This window comes from Lynx canadensis, chromosome D2 (genome assembly GCF_007474595.2).
Source record: "Lynx canadensis isolate LIC74 chromosome D2, mLynCan4.pri.v2, whole genome shotgun sequence".
Taxonomy (NCBI): domain Eukaryota; kingdom Metazoa; phylum Chordata; class Mammalia; order Carnivora; family Felidae; genus Lynx; species Lynx canadensis.
The window spans coordinates 11,578,164-11,594,733 of NC_044313.2; the positions used below are offsets into that span (position 1 = coordinate 11,578,164).

Here is a 16,570-nt window from a genome sequence, read left to right on the forward strand (position 1 = left end):
TGCTGACCGATACTTTATGGTATGGCTGACTATCTGTTGATTCTAATTAGTTATAAACCCTAGGCTGGGACTGCTTCAGAGATAAGAGGGTACTTTTTAATCATCTTTGTATCCCCAACAACTGGTCTGATTCCTAGTACATAATGGATGCTAATAAATATGTGGTAAATGAATATATTGCTGTTACATGGTTTTATTCTGCTTAATAAGTAGAAAAAAGTTCTACCAAGGTGGGTTTGTTGTCTGTAAACCATGTATTTCTTAAAGATGTCAAAGTAACTATTAAATGTTAACTTTTAAAATACTTACACTTGAGATTTGATGGGAATTTTTTGCCATCTTATTGTAGGGAAGAAATGATTAAAATTTGCAGATCTTCATAATAATCTTTGTTCTTTTAGGTCAGATAGTAGGTTTTGTTAGCATATGTTATTTAAGAACCGTAACAACTTGAAGTTTGTGAGTTCAGCAGCACCATTTATATCAAACTTGAGAGGCTCTTTGGAATGTTCTTTATCTCTGGGAAGCCTTAAAAATGACTAAGTGCAGTGTTGTTCTTTGAATTTAGGCAGTGTTGGTGGTCTTCAGTGGTGTGGAGAGCCAAAACGTTTAGAAACTGAAGCTTCTACTGGGCAACAGCTGAACTTCTTGAACTTCTCTTCTCCTTTTGACCTGAATTTTCCACTGCCAGGGGAGAAGGGCCCTGCATGCCTTGTGAAGGTACTAAACCCTTTATAGACCCCATGTGGATACAGATGTGCTATGCGTCTCAAGTCGACATGGAGTGCTCTTAGCATTGTGTTTGTTTCCTGTGGCTGCTGCAGCAAATACAACTTCAGTAGCTTTTAATAACAACAAAAATGTATCATTTTATAGGCTTTAGGTCAGAAGTCCAACATGGATCTCACTGAGGATAATATGCAGTCCTTAGGGCTGCATTCCATTATAGATGCTCCGGGAAGACTGTTTTTCTAGCTTCTAGAAGTGCTCACGTTCCTTGGCTTGGGACCCCTTCTTCCATCTTCCAAGCCAGCAGCCATGCCTCTCTCTAACCATTTTTGCATAGTCACATCTCCCTCAGACTGTTGGTAGGAGAGATTCTCCAGTTTTAAGGGCTTTCATGATTATATTTGGGTCCAGTCAGATAATCCAGGATAATCTCCTCATTGCAGGGTCTTTAATTTACACACATTCCTTTTGCTTGCAAGGTAACACATTCACAAATTTCGGGGATTAGGATGTGGACCTCTTTAGGAGGCCATGTTCTGCCCACCACAGCATTCTGAAAGAATTGAAGAATATTCGAACACAGAAGTGGAACAGTTTTTTAATTCATGTCTACTGCCTTCCTTAGTCATTTCCATCTTCCTAATAACGACTTCATTTTCAACATTCTCGCCCCAAAATCCATTTCTCATTTGAATTTAAAATAAAATAGAAGGCAGCAAATCTATTGGTAGTTTGTTCTCCAGTGTTGCTTACCCTGGTTTTTTTGAAGTTTCAGAAATGATCTTGAGAATTTCCATTCTCATATTTTGTGGTTTTAACTTCAGTGGCACTTCAGTTATGTAACACAGGGACCAGAGTTAGGACAGCTTTCCTGCCATGCTTCAGTTAGGTCTCCCCAGTAGGAGGCTTTGCCAGTTACTAAAGTCCATTAAAGACAGACAACTTTGAAAGTTTGTTTTATTGTGAAAAACCTCATGGCCTGAGTTAGTGTTAATCCTCCTAATGGTACCTAGTGTGTGAGTAAGTCCAAAGGTAGTCATTCTGGTTTTTTCCCCCTTCCCTTGGTATACCTAATGGATTTTGAATTATATAATGTATGTTTCTTGTTTAGTTGGCCATCCTTCTTTGGGAAAGCCCTTTTCTTCACAGCAGTGTGGTATATTGAAAACAGACCATGGTCTGGGAGTCAGGAGTCCTGTGTTTTAATTGTTAATTGCTAACTAGGAGAATGACTTCAGGCGAGTACTTTACCTCTCTTGGTTTCAATTGATGAAATAAAGGAGTTGCCTTAAGGTCCATTTCCTGTATTTTATGATTTTTTGGTGTTGGTTAGTGCTAACAACATGATTTTGTGTGGTTTCGTCCTGTTAGGTCTACGAAGACTGGGATTGTTTCAAAGTAAACGATGTTCTTGAGTTATATGGCATTCTGTCTGTGGATCCTGTGCTAAGTACACTGAATAATGACGAAAGGTGAGTCTGTTTGCTCTTTTGGGGGGAACTTTATTTTGATATAATTTCAAACTTGCAGAAAAGTTGGAAGATCGTTATAAAGACCTTTCTCCCTATGCCCAGATTGACCAGTTGACACTTGTGCCTCATTTGCTCTGTCATTCATTTGTGCTCTTACATGTACACATTTTTGTGTGCATACATACATTTTTCTGAAACACTTGAGAGTAAGTTGCCTACATTATACCCTAAATACTTGAGTTCATACTTCCTAACAACAAAGACTTTCTCATACACATTCAGAATATAACTATCAGAATTAAGAACTTTGCCATGAATGCACAGTACACTGACCCACAGTCCACACTTAATTTCCCCAGCTATCTCAGTCATGTTCTTTCTGGTGTTTGTTTTTTGTTGTTTTGTTTTTCTTCTTTTCCCTGGTACGGTATCCATAGGGTCACATGTACCACTAACCTGGAATAGTTCTCAGCTTTTGTCTTTTCTGGTCTCGATGCCTTTTTTTTTTTAACAACAGAAATTCATTGCTCACAGTTCTGGAGGCTGGGAAGTCCAAGACTAAGGTGCTGCCAGATCCAGTGTCTAGCGAGGGCTCGTATCCTGGTTTGCAAATGGCTGTCTTTCGTGTCCTCACATGCACAGAGCCTTGACACTTTTGAAGAGTAAAAGCTAGTCATTTTGTAGAATATCTCAGTTTGCGTTTGTGTGATGTTTCCTCATGATTAGATTCAGGCCATCATCTCGGGAGACATGTGATGTCTGGTTGCCCTATTACTGGTGATACTAATTTTGATTACTTGGTTAAGGTGGCATTTGCCAGCCTTTTTGTCCTACAAAGTTACTGTTTTTCAATTTGTAATAAACAAGTAATTTGGAAGGTGATACATTGAGACTATAAATACCTGGTTTCTCATATAACATCCACTTATTTTAATATCCATTGATGATTCTTGAACCAGTTATTACTGTGATGGTGATTTTGTTATCAGTCATTCTTCCTACATTTATTTATTGGCATTCTGTTGGAAGAGCAATTTCCCTTCTCTCTCATTTGTTTATTCCGGTAATTTGTTTATATCAGCATGGACGTTAGCCTGGTATAATTTTGAGATTCAGATTTTCTCATTTTGCTAGTGGGAGTCATCGTAAGCAGGCTTTGGGTCCTTGCTGACATGACCTTTTCGATTTTGAACATCTCTTTTCTGGCACATTAACAGTGAGTGTTTCAGCTTCATCTTGTCCTTCCCATGCTCCAGCTGCAGTATCAGCCATATTTCCAAGGAGCACCAGTTTCTTTTAGGGAGGAATTGTATTTAAAAGTCTAGATCTGAGTGCTTGTGTGCTCCTTGGTACTAGGATTGGTATTGCTTCTATGCCCTTTGAGTGGACAGTGCTGGGAAATATATATACACATACTCGCACTGTATACATACAAATAAATGCACGTTTATATACACATACACATAGATCTGTGTATTTTCAAGTCTGTATATCAGAACCATGAGTTCACACTGTTTCTGGTTCCAGTTCGGCACGTAGATCGTCCTTCCCCCTTCCCATGTTTGTAACTCCTTTTCTAACAGAAAGAAGCTTGACTCTCATTATTCTCCATACATCCTGCAATACAGGGAAGGTCATTGCAGAATTGGTAGTCCATAGCACTGCAAACAACAAACCTCATAACTGGAGTTCAAGATTTGTTTCCATTTCTTCTTGTTTTAGAATGAGGTTTGTAGTCAGAGTGTTATGTCCAGAATTACTGGGGTGGGTACTTTCCTTCCCCTTGGTTCTTTTTTTTGCTCATCATTCATTTTATGTGGTCGCGTTCCTTTGCTTCCATTGTGCTTCATTTCAGAGTTTTTCTTCCATCCTTAACTGTTTTGATTTTTAAAGCCTAGAAAACATTGACATTATTGCCAAAGTTGCAGCTGTACACAAAGAAGGCAGGGCTGTCATCGCCCTGCCCTGTTCCCCTCACCCTCCACAGGGAACCAGCCTCCCTTTCCACTTTTATCTTCCATGTAGTTTTGGCCAAAATAAGTAGAAACGTGTGTATTTTATTCCCCCTTTATTCTTATGGAAAAGGTGGCACAGTATATGTATTCCTTTATACTCTTTCTGCTCATTTAACAATATATCCCGAAAATCCAGATCTTCCTCATTATCTTTTGAGTTTGCCAGAAGAGTGGAATCGCATCTCGCCCTTCCCCTCCCCCGCCCCGCACACACACACGATAGCTTTGTTGAGTATTGGGCATTGATCTTGGTTTCTCCACAGAAAGAACTTTTCACTGTTAAAAAAAAAAAAGGTACAGGGGCGCCTGGGTGGCGCAGTCGGTTAAGCGTCCGACTTCAGCCAGGTCACGATCTCGCGGTCCGGAAGTTCGAGCCCCGCGTCGGGCTCTGGGCTGATGGCTCAGAGCCTGGAGCCTGTTTCCGATTCTGTGTCTCCCTCTCTCTCTGCCCCTCCCCCGTTCATGCTCTGTCTCTCTCTGTCCCAAAAATAAATAAACGTTGAAAAAAAAATTTTTTTAATAAAAAAAAAATAAATTAAAAAAAAAGGTACAAAATAAAAATTTTAAAGAACTTTAAATAAATAACATTTCCATAATAACAGTATAGCAAATTACTTTTCTCAGCTGTTTCTGGTTATGATGATTTTTCCTGCGTCGGTTTCTTCATTTGCTGAGGCCACGCAGTGTACAGAGAGACCCGGATCGCTTGGGCTGGGTCGGCAGCCTGGTTTGGCCATTTACTGGCTGTGCAGCCTTGGGCTTAATTGCTGCGGTGGCTTGGTTTCCTCTCTGTAGCTGAGGGTGTTGGTGCACAGCGAAGAACACTGCCCAGCACATAGTACGCGTCACAACAAGGGTTGTCATTGTCCTTGTGTGTGAGGGAGATAGCAGTATGAAGTGGGGACTCTAGAGCAACCTGTAAAGTCTGAAGTTCTAAAAACATTTTAGTGTTTTGTTTCAATCATACCACAGCAAATCTATCGTCTGCTCATTTATTTGGCAAATTTGAAAAACTCACACTTTATTTTCACTGCTTGACTACTCTTCAAGGGAGGTGTCGTGTAGGAGTAACATTTAGGAAGAGCAATTAGGATAGAGGTGAGTGGATCTTCCACACACTGAGTAAGAGATACCTGATGGCTTTTGAGAAAAAGACCCCAGTTTGGGGGTAGCTGAGATGCTGCTGCGAAGTATTTCATGTTTCAGCTGATAGCTTAAGAGTATCTGTGTTTTGAAACAGCCTTATCAGTGACATACTCTGTTCCATTATTTGCAGCTACAGCACACTGAGTAAAAATGTTCTTGTTCTCAAAGAATAAATCCATATCCTCCTACGACCTTAACTAGCCTGAAATCGTGTGACCTGACAATTTAGAGGGGCCGTTTTTTGTTCTTTAAGGAGATACACAGGTGGAGCCGTTCTCGGCCTGAATTCTCATTTCATTTTCAGAGATGTGTCTGGGAATTGAAGCTTTATCCTGTCTCCGTAGGGATGCCTCTTCGCTCCTGGATCCAATGGAATGCACAGACACGGCTGAAGAGCAGCGAGTGCACAGCCCTCCTGCCTCGTTAGTGCCAAGAATCCATGTGGTTTTAGCCCAGAAGTTGCAGCACATCAATCCTTTACTGCCTGCTTGCCTTAACAAGGAGGAGAGCAAAACCTGTAAGTGTAAGTGCTGACGCCATGGGGCCCAGACCGTCAGCCCCTGTGTGTGTCGGGAGCTGCCTGTGACATGTGTTCACGGTGGCGCTGAGTTGGTCAGGTCCTCGCTCCTCAGGTTGAGCTTCTCTAGTAATCCCCCTTTCTCTGCCCCATTTTCCTCTGTGTTAATCCTCTTTATTAAAACGAAGCAAACGAAAGTTTACAGGCTGTCTTATTTTGAAGATTGGCATCGCTTAATGACCAATATTTTAAGTCTACGTTAGTTGTCTATGGACCATAGTGCTCTGTTCCACTCGGGTTTGTTTAGTTTTTTTAGCTGAGATGCTCGAGAGGAGCCGTGTGTGTGTTCTAAATGTGGTCTCCCCTCTCCAGTCATTTCAGGTTTCATGTCCGAACTGTCTCCTGTCCGGGCAGAGCTGCTTGGTTTCCTCACGCACGCCCTTCTGGGAGACAGCCTGGCCGCCGAGTACCTTATCTTACATCTCATCTCCACAGTGTAAGTGCGGTCGTCCCGGGGTGCTGAGGGCAGCTGGGGGTGGTGTGGAAAGTGGAAGAGAGCGGGAAGGTTTCTCCGCTAACTTGTGTGTCACAGTTTATTAGCTTCATCATCAGATGGTTTTTATTCGTTCAGTGTAACAAGTGTTACACCAGATGGCAGACAAATTCCTTTTCTCAGTTTCACATTGAACCTTTTGTTTATGTCTCCCGTAAATAGAAGAGCCACAGTCAGACAGAGCCTGGCTGATGAGTAAAATGAGCTGTTTTACTCTTTTTGGGTCCTGCATTCTCTGTTCATACAATCCAGGGCTCCACACAGTTCAGTGTGTGCACCTCTGACTGGTCTGTGGACGTGAGCGCCTCTCCCTTGCACAGCACTGTGCGTGTGTCTTCCCTGATTTCGGAAGTAACGTGTGTCTTCAAAGTTTCAGGAGCGTAAAGAAACGGGAAGTCATCTATAATCTCTCCAGTCAGAAATGATCTCTGTTAACACATCTTGGCTCATGTCCATTTCATCTTTTTTTTTTTTTTTTTTTAATGTTTGTTTATTTTTGAGAGAGCAGGGGAGGGGCAGAGAGAAAGGGAGACAGAGGATCTGAAGCAGGCTCTGCAGTGATAGCACAGAGCAGACACAGGATTCGAACCCACCAACCATGAGATTGTGACCTGAGCCAAAAGCAGCCACTTAACTGACCACCCAGGCGTCCCCATTTCGTCCTTTTTGTTTGCATATGGATTGGATATATCCCTACACAGATACTCCATTTCATTCTTAACACAGATCTACATCTTGGTTTTATCACTGAATATATCTTAAATATTTTCCCTTTGTGATTCTTCATAAAACTTTTCAATGGCTGCACAGTATGTATTTCCTTATAGACAGTTGTACTGTTTCCATACGTGTTAGATTTCCTAGTTTTTCATTGCAGTAAACATCTTTGTACTCCAATAAATCTTTCCTTGGATACGACTTCAGACAGCCATACGTGATGGTTGAGTGCACAGATTCTGGAGCCAGACTGTAGGTTTGAATCCAGTTCTCCCACTTCCTGACTGTATGAGCTCTGGGCATGTTACTTCAGATTTCTGTCTCAGATTTCTTACCTGTGCAGCGAAGATGACCTACCTTAGAGTGTGTGGGGACTAAATGAGGCATTTAAGCTCTCTGGACAGTCCCTAGCACCTGATCAGCACTTAGGTTCTGCCTGCTACTTTTATTGCTGTCATTCTGATAAATGAACCGATCAGAGTAGTCTGCTTTATTTATTTTTTCTAAGTTTATTTATCTTGAGAGAGAAGGGGAGAGAGGGGAGATCCCAAGCAGGTTCCGTGCAGTCAGGTCAATGCAGAAGTGGACACGAGGCTCAAACCCACAACCCTGACATCATGACCTGAGCCGAAATCAAGAGTTGGACACTTAACCAACTAAGCCACCCAGGCACCCCTAATCTGCTTTATTTTTAATGACAATACCGTGCTGATCTTTGTTTGCTCTTTGGTGGAAATCAGGAAATGACCTGAATATCTTATTCGTTGGTGTCTTTTTTTTCTAGATATACAAGAAGAGATGTTCTTCCACTGGGAAAATTCACAGTTAACTTGAGTGGTTGCCCGCGGAATAGTAGCTTCACAGAACACTTATACCGAATTATTCAACATCTTGTTCCAGCAGTAAGATCAATATAAATATTTATTATAAACCTAAGCAGACTTGAAAAATTTATCTAATTGTCTTTCATTCAACCCAAGTATTTAACTTTGAGATTATAATAGATCTTACTCAGGGGAAACAAAGCCTGCCAAGTTCCAGAATTTAAAACCTATTCACCCCTCAACATGTCACTTTTCTGTTATTGCCTTAGCATATATTTCTGCAAATCTAACAGCACGATTGCAGGGAACTTCCTTAAAATTGTACTCTCAGTCGATGCCTGTTTGTGCAGTTTGGTATCCTTTGTGTATGTTAAAAATCTTAAATCTTTAAGTGAACCTAAATTACAGGAGCATAATTCATTTAGCTGAGGTAATAAAGATCTTTATGTCCATTGCCCCAGTTGTAATTCTTGCTTGCAAAGTCGAGCTGCCTTTGTTTGCCAGGGCATCTAGAACGAGCGTCACCGTGGGGAACGAGGGAGTTGCTTCTGAGTAGTAGTGTGACCGGCAGTGCTGACCGCTTGTTTAACTGTGCTCGCTGAGGGCGAGTGTCAGCGCTCTTCTGGGCCCTCAGGAAGCAGTAGTAGACCAAATAGACCAGCATTTCTCACACTCCTTGACTCACTTTACACTCTTAAATTATTGAGGACTCAAAGAGGTGTAATTTATTTGGGTTGTTTTTGTCATCAGTTTACCATAGTAGAAATCAAAAGCTAAAATACTAATTCACAAAAATAAATCAGTTACATAGGAACATAAAATATTTTTGTAACTATAGCTATTTTCTCACACCAAAAACCGTTAACGATAAAAGTGACACAGTTTTTTGCCAGTCTCTTTAATATCTGGATTAGTAGATCGCTGGGTTGTCAAATCTGCTTCTGCATTCAGTCTATTGTAATAGGACACTTTGATTGAAGTATATGAAAGAAAGCTGGCTCCTTACAGAAAAGTAGTTGGCCAAGGAAGGACTGTTTTCATAGCCTTTTCGGATACCTGTGGATATTCTTTGATACTAGACCAAAACTGCCTACGGGACATTCTCTTGAAGGATGGTTGCAGGTGTGGGATCTGTAATCTCATCCGTGAACTTGCATTCTCCACTACAGTAAATTCATTGGTCTCTCTTGCACGTTGAATGGATCTTTCATCTATGTGTGATTTTGACCTCGTGGACTCCATAAAAGGGTGTCAGCAACTCCCAGGCAGTTCCCTAGACCACATTTTGGGAATTACTGAACCGGTCAGATTTTAGATTGTAGTAGAACACCAGTAGATACTAAGTAAGTATGTAGTATGTCATTGAAGTGCCTTGGAGAACAGTAATGGCCCAGGAGAAAGGGTCTTGGGGGCGCTGGGCCAGGGTGGAGTTGCTAATGTAATCCGAGTGGTCAGGGAAGGTCCCGCCTTCAGGGAATTCAGGGAGACACTTGGTCGAGTGTGGGAGCAAGTCAGATGCTCTGTCGGGGGTGGAGGGTGTCCATCCTGGGCAGAGAGAGGCAGCAGTGTGCCTGGCACGTTGGAGGCCCAGTACAGGCCGGTGTGGCTGGTGCAGAATGAGTTCTGGGGAGGAGGGGAGGAGGTGAAGTCTGAGCACATACTAAGCACGAATTGTATTTTGTAAGGTGTCTGTGCTGGGTACTCAAGGTGTGAGAGTGGTAAGGGATTTCCTTTTGGTTCCTTCTTATTTTGCATCACTTTGTAGTGGGTTTGCGGGTTTTACTCTTTTATCGCTACCATATCCCACTCCCTACTGTTCCTCTTATGTTTATGTCCAGCACCAAACTCTTTCTGAACTCTTGCCTTGTTCATCCCTTGTTTAGTTTCCACAGCGGGTTAGGTATGAGCGACCTCATGCCTGCGTGGAGCTAGACCTGCTCTGTGCCACCTTGTGAATGACAGACTCTGCTTCTTCAGGGCTTGTTTGCTTCCATCTTTGGTATTCCAGCCCCCTGCGCATTTTCTTTGAGTCACCGAGCCAGCATACCATAATCCTCTGAACTCTGAAAGTTTCTCTCTTCCTCAGCACCCTTTTCCCCAACCCCAGTCTCCACCCCATCCACGCCTACCTCTTCTGAGGCTGGAGCAGGAGGAGGGGTTGGAGTGGAAGCAGGGTGCAGAGGGTGTTGGTGGGCTCGGGGAGATGGAGGAGAGGCTGCATGTGGTCTAACGGATACTGAAGCGTGTTGAGACGGGACGAGGAGGCTGCGTGCAGCAGGTACACGACCCGCAGGGCCCAGTCCCCGCTCCGTGCGCTTTGCACCACAGTGTTTATTTATCGGGGCTGTTTGTTCACTGGTCTGCGGTAGCCTGATGAACGAATGTGATTTTAACTTGAGGCACCCAGAGGAAAATTAAACTTTTCTCTCCCCATCTTGAATAAGTATTTTCTGTTTTGTTAGCATGTGGTCGTGGTAGGCAAAAGAAGTCAAGCTCCTGAATATTTGATAAATGTATCTGAATTATCTGTCGTTTCTTGTTCACTGGTAAAATAGAAATTAGTCATTAAGAATAGCAAACAAAACGGTTGAGAATAGAGCAGCTCATACAATCAGTGAAATTCTTATTTAAGATGTAGATATTATTTTTGCTTCTAAGAGCTCAAGAAACCATGAAACTGCACCCTGAGGTTGCAGAGATAAGCTCTTTCTTACACACATGTGGCAAGTGTTTAACCCCGCGTGTGTATTTTCTTAAAACAGGGAAACTTCGTTCCGTGCTTAGTGAAACGTGTCTCTTTGTAGTCTTTTCGCCTGCAGATGACTATAGAGAACATGAACCATTTGAGATTCATCCCCCACAAGGACTATGCAGCCAACCGCCTCGTCAGCGGGCTCCTCCAGCTCCCCAGCAACACTTCCCTCGTGATCGATGAGACTCTCCTGGAGCAGGGGCAGCTGGACACACCAGGTATGGGCGGGGGATGCTCCCCTTCATGTCTGACCTCCCGGGAAAGCCGGATCTGGTAAGGACTTTTGAAAGAATCACTGAACAGAAGGCAGACTCCCGTTTCACAAATATTTAATTAAGGTCAAGGCTCGCCCTATGATCTGCATGCTGTGGGTACTGTAAACTTACAGATTGGGTACATCAGCTATGTTTTGTGTCGTAGTATGGAAATAGTACAAGGACAGAGCAAGGACGTAGCAAGGAGTTCTTTAAAAGCTGAGAAGGCAGGAGATTTTGCCTTCAGTAATCTGTTAGCTAAAAAGGAGAGGGTAGAAAAGATCTAATAAGGTGTTTTTTACCGCCCGATGTGAAACTTAAAATTATTTTTCCCAGAATCCCTGAAAAAAAATTACTATGTTGAATGGTTTGAACTAGCCTCAGTTACAAAACACGTTATAAAATCACAAGAAAGCAGATTGTGCTCAGCTGAGGTTGGAGGAGGCACCTTGCTGGTGGGGGTTCAGGAGGCAAAGGTAGAACAAGTAGTGTGGATGGGGGTGCTTAAGGCAAAGGTGAATCTAAGAGTCACTGCAATTCAGTAACCTCCTTTCTCTGCATAAAACAGTTTTAGTTCTGTCGTTGCAGACCTGTGACACCGCACACAGTGATCGTACTTACTGGGAACCTGTCTTAGGCCTGGTTGCACGCTGGGTGCTAGAGTGATGTGGGGGATCTTGGCCCCAAAATACGTTTGTCCAGCATTGTCTGTGGTGTCTGTTAACGTAGTGAACATTTAGTTGAACGGTGCCCCAAACGCTTTTTTTATAGAGGTAGAAACCTCACGTCTTAAAATCAATGTCCGTAAAACCAGTTTGTTTAGGTGATTAAAATCAGATGACCAAAAAATTACTTGTTTTATTTTCTAGGTGTTCATAATGTGACTGCCCTGAGCAACCTAATAACTTGGCAGAAAGTCGATTATGACTTCAGTTACCACCACATGGAGTTCCCCTGCAATATTAATGTTTTTATCACTTCGGAGGGGAGATCACTCCTTCCGGTAAGAGGAGTCATTCTGAGATGGAGGGAGGTTACATTGGAATGGGATCTGTATTTTTGTTTTCTTTCTCGGTACTGCTTGTTATTATTGGTAAGTTAAATTTGTTTCACAATTGTGGCTGCTGATTGTCAGTAAGAGAACTGGTTATTTTGTTCCTGCCTTGGGGATGAAAACCTCTCGGCAGATCACAACACAAGCAAGGGAAAGCTTTTGGTAGCCGAAACTCCCACATCCAGGCCTGGAGAGGAGAAGCTGTCTGTAAATTGCCTGATTAACATCTAGACCTTTGTTCTTGCTGCCTCGATCCCATTGTTTTCTTTTTTAAATTTTTTTTTTTTTTTCAACGTTTATTTATTTTTGGGACAGAGAGAGACAGAGCATGAACGGGGGAGGGGCAGAGAGAGAGGGAGACACAGAATCGGAAACAGGCTCCAGGCTCTGAGCCATCAGCCCAGAGCCCGACGCGGGGCTCGAACTCCCGGACCGTGAGATCGTGACCTGGCTGAAGTCGGACGCTTAACCGACTGCGCCACCCAGGCGCCCCATCGATCCCATTGTTTTCTGTCCGTCTTCTGTGAGAAGTATTTTAGAGTTGCTTTTAAAGTGTTCCCAATGACGTGGTAATTAGTTTTGTGCCTTATGGTGGAATGCTGTGGTAAATCATCAGCGTGATTTCTGAAGAGAGCTTTTAATTCTGAATCTTTTAATGATGAAAAGTATGCCCAGTTGCTTAAAAGGTATGTCGTTTCTCTGGAAACTAATGTTCACCTGTGATTTATGAGAAATTGCCTCTGGATGAGAATGAAATAGCCCAGGAGTAAGTTTTCTTTGGGAAAGTGTTATGTTATGTGGTTTTTAGAAATGCAGATCAGTAAGAAACAGTACCTATTCCAGGATGAGGAAACCTCTAAAACATTTTAATTGGCTGCTTTTTAGAGGTGGGCTCCCTTTTTATACTGATACCCTTTTTACTGATACTGTTAAGGAAATAAAAGTAACCAAACAAAGGCTAACTTTAGTGAGTATTGCTGAGGTAATCATCGTGCTTGTAAATCAGTGTTAGGAAGTGACATCCCCACCCCTCCCAGGGCGCCTTGGTGGCTCTGTCAGTGTAGCGTCCGCCTCTCGATTTTGGCTCAGGTCACAATCCCAGGGTTATAGGATCAAGCCCCGTGTCGAGCTCTGGGAGTGGAGCCTGCTTACGGGTCTCTCTCCCTCCCTTCCTGCCCCCCTCCGTCCGCTCTTCCCTCTGCCCCTCACCTCTGCTCGCATGTGTGTGTGCTCGCTGGCTCTCAAAACCCCCCAACCCCCCAAAAAACACAACGTGCCCTTCCCCCAGTAGTAAAGAGTATTTTCTGATACGTGCAGGGGCCGATAAGGTGACGCATCCCCCCGAACCGTCAGACCCTGTGGCAGCCTGGAAAGCACTGTGCCCTTTGTCCTTGCAGGCCGACTGCCACATCCGCCTGCAGCCGCAGCTCGCCCCGCCCAACATGGAGGAATACACCAACAGCCTCCTGGCCGCGGTGCTGCCGTCCGTGCTCAACAAATTCCGCATTTATCTGACCCTCTTGCGGTTCCTGGATTACAGCATTTCTGATGAAATCACCAAGGTGGGTTTGGGTCAAAACACGGGATTTCCCCGTGTGGAATCGGACCGTCACATCGACTCCTGTGTCCTGGGACCGCCCTGTGGTGCCTGCGGGTCCCCCGTGCCCTTGGTTCCCTCGTTCTCCGGCGTCGTGTCGTGTCGTGTCGTGTCGTGAGGAATCGTTCCTTGTATACAGTTGCGGTTTCCGGGTCTTTGTTTTTACGGTTTGTCTTCCTAGTAGCTGTCCTGGGTTCTGCGGCTCCCAGTGTGTGGGGTCCGTCGCGGCGTGTACGAAACGGCGACTGTAACCCCGGTCCCCCCGGTGCTTTATTGTCACGCACGTCACACCGTCGGGCCTGGCTCTCCGCCGGCGCTTTTACAGTTTGTGCTGTGTGCGCTCGTCTTTAAGTCGGAGGAGAGAAGTCCCAAGGCAAGAGACCTGCATCCTGCTTTTGTATTTAGCTGCGTGCTCACCTTCGCCGGTGACGTTTGCGTGGATGCGAGTCACCGTGCGGGGTCCCTTCCGTTCCGGCCTGAAGAGCCCACTCGGGCTCCCGTGGGGCAGGTCTGCTTCCCTGGGCCTGTCTTCGTTTCTGCTTCGCTTCCGGAGACTGCTTCTGCCGGATGTGGTGTTCTCGGTTTAGAGACTTCTTTCAGCTCTACCATTTCCTCCGGTTGCCTTCCGGGCCCGCGGTCTCTGACGACAAGCCCGCTAGGGCCTGAGGAGAAGCTTCTCGGTGCACGGTGAGTCCTTTTGCCCCCGCGCCTTCGGGACTCTCTCTGGCCCTTGACAGCTCAGCTGGGGCGCGTCTAGGCGAGGAGCCCCGGGAGCCTGCGCTGCCGGCCTTCGTGGGGCGTCTTGGGTGTGCGGACGGGGGCACATCTTGGGAAAGTCTTGAAGAGGCTTGGTGGGTTTTGGGGGCACCCGGCGTGGCTCGGTCGCTCAAGCGTACGACTTCTCGGGTCGCCATCTCGCGCTTCGGGAGCCCAGCCCCGCGTCGGGCACTGTGCTGTCAGCGCGGAGCCGCTTCGGAGCCCCTCTCCCCCCTCCCCCACTCGCGCTCTTTCCAAAACAAATACTAAAGAAAGATTTGGTGAGGTTTTGACCATTACTTCTTTACGTTTCTTTCTGCCCCCCGTCTCCTCTCCCCTCGACACGCCCGCGCGTATGCGAGTGTTCGCGCGTGGAATCGGGTCCCCCGGGTCGCTGAGGATTCGTTCGTTTTCCCCCCTCCCTTTTACCGTCTCCTCCGCAGACCGGACATTCGCATTCGACCTTCCCACGCGTTCGCAGAGACTTTCTTCTGCCTGCGGCGCAGAGCTGCTCTGGAGCCTAGCTTCTAGTGAATTTTCAATTTTGGTTCTGTTTTTGTGAAAGAATTTGTCTCTGTTGAGGTTCTTTATTTGGGGAGACGTTCTCGTCCTTTCTCTGAGTTCTTTATATGTGGTTTCCGCTGGTTGTTGGAATGTATTTAAGATAGCAGATTTAAAGTGTCTGGTGAGGCCGATGTTTCGGCTTCCTCAGAGACAGTTTGTTGCCTTCTTTGTTCCCAGTGAAGGGCACCGCACATTCTTGTTTCCCTCCCCGTCTCCTCAGTTTTGTTTGGGAAACCGGATGTTTTACGTCGTCGTCGGCTGGCCCTGCTCTGGGGGCTGCTCCCCCCTCCGGGGGTGGTGGCGTGTCGTTCGGCGACTTCTGAGTGAATTCTGTGAAGTGTGCTCTTGGTATGTGGCTTAGCGGTCAGTCAGTGATCAGACAGAAACTTAATTTCCTCAGATGCTATGTCTCAGTCTAAGCCGAGGGCTGTGGGTCTTGTGTGGACAGGCCTCCTGCTCTCAGCCATGCAGGTCACGACTGTGACCTACCCTTCTCCTTCTGCTCACACAGAAGAGGCTACTCAGAGGGGATGGCCTGGAGCCCGCTCCCTGTACACGCACGGGGCCTTCTGCGTTCCCGGGGAGAGGGGGCTAGATCTGTCCGCTGGGGGCTCTGGGAGGAAAAACCTCGCATTTCCTAGTTTTTTCTTTTAAGGGTTTTGGTTAACCGCGTATCTGCCCCGACTAGTACCCGACGCTTGAGGCGGCCGGGACGATCGGTAATCGCTTCGGGTGGTTTCTGGTCAGTCCCCTGGGAGAAGAGGCTGTTCACACTGGGCAGGCCGAGTCAGGCTGAATGAAGACCACCTCACAGGTGGGTTCTCCCGGGGAACCGCCAGTCAAATAACGACCGTTCTCCCGGGTGGTGCTTTGAGAGGACCCTCTCCAGCAGTGGCCGAGAGTTCCCTCTTCAGGGCTGCTGGGGCCAGGGGATAGATAGGGCAAGCTGAAATGACTCACAGCCTCGTGTTGTGTCTTTCTGGAACAAATGCTCCCTGCATTCTGGTTAATTTTCAGCTCTCGAAGAAGCAGATTTTCGTATTGTTTGCTCCCGTTCTTGTGCCCTTTAATGGGGGAGAGAGTTTTCAGAGGTCCTCGCTCTGCCACTGTGGTGACGTCACTCTTCCCCGTAGGCCACGCACACTGCCGACCGGGACATTTGCCTTGCCGGGCCCTGGTTCCGTCAGCAGCGACAGCCCCGCGTGTGACGTGTGCTCCTCTGTCCGCTACCTTCTGGTCTCCGCGGCCTTAGAATCGGGGCCCGTGGCCCATGTTACTCTCGCTTTCCCTGCGGAATGCATGTCGCTTTTCCAGAAGCAGTCGTCTTAAAGTCCGTTTCCTCTCTCGATACAGGCAGTCGAAGATGACTTTGTGGAAATGCGCAAGAATGACCCTCAGAGCATCACCGCGGACGACCTCCACCAGTTGCTCATTGTTGCTCGGTGAGGAACGATGTGTCCGTGAATTGCTTCTTTGTTTAGTAAGCCGTGTACGAACCTCGCGACTGGGGGGGAGTAACAGCAGAGGCAGATTTCTACAAATGGAAGATGTTCTTCCTTTAGAACACCTTGCGAAAGTGCTTAGCGAGGGGGATTGCTTGGCAAGTGACCACTACAGTGG

General features: G+C 45.7%; 1 protein-coding gene across 2 annotated transcripts in view; it reads left to right on the plus strand.

Moving 5' to 3' along the window:
* Window positions 1-16,570, plus strand: part of LOC115526863 (minichromosome maintenance complex binding protein) — a 48,258-nt gene that overhangs the window by 29,628 nt on the left and 2,060 nt on the right. The window contains exons 7-15 of one of the 2 annotated variants that reach the window (XM_030334192.1): window positions 569-720; window positions 2,101-2,201; window positions 5,707-5,885; window positions 6,252-6,375; window positions 7,934-8,051; window positions 10,778-10,943; window positions 11,849-11,982; window positions 13,431-13,595; window positions 16,304-16,392. In XM_030334192.1, coding sequence (XP_030190052.1) covers window positions 569-720; window positions 2,101-2,201; window positions 5,707-5,885; window positions 6,252-6,375; window positions 7,934-8,051; window positions 10,778-10,943; window positions 11,849-11,982; window positions 13,431-13,595; window positions 16,304-16,392 — 1,228 coding nt within the window. The remainder of the gene's footprint in view (window positions 1-568; window positions 721-2,100; window positions 2,202-5,706; window positions 5,886-6,251; window positions 6,376-7,933; window positions 8,052-10,777; window positions 10,944-11,848; window positions 11,983-13,430; window positions 13,596-16,303; window positions 16,393-16,570) is intronic. The other variant, XM_030334193.1, reaches the window with a different exon arrangement.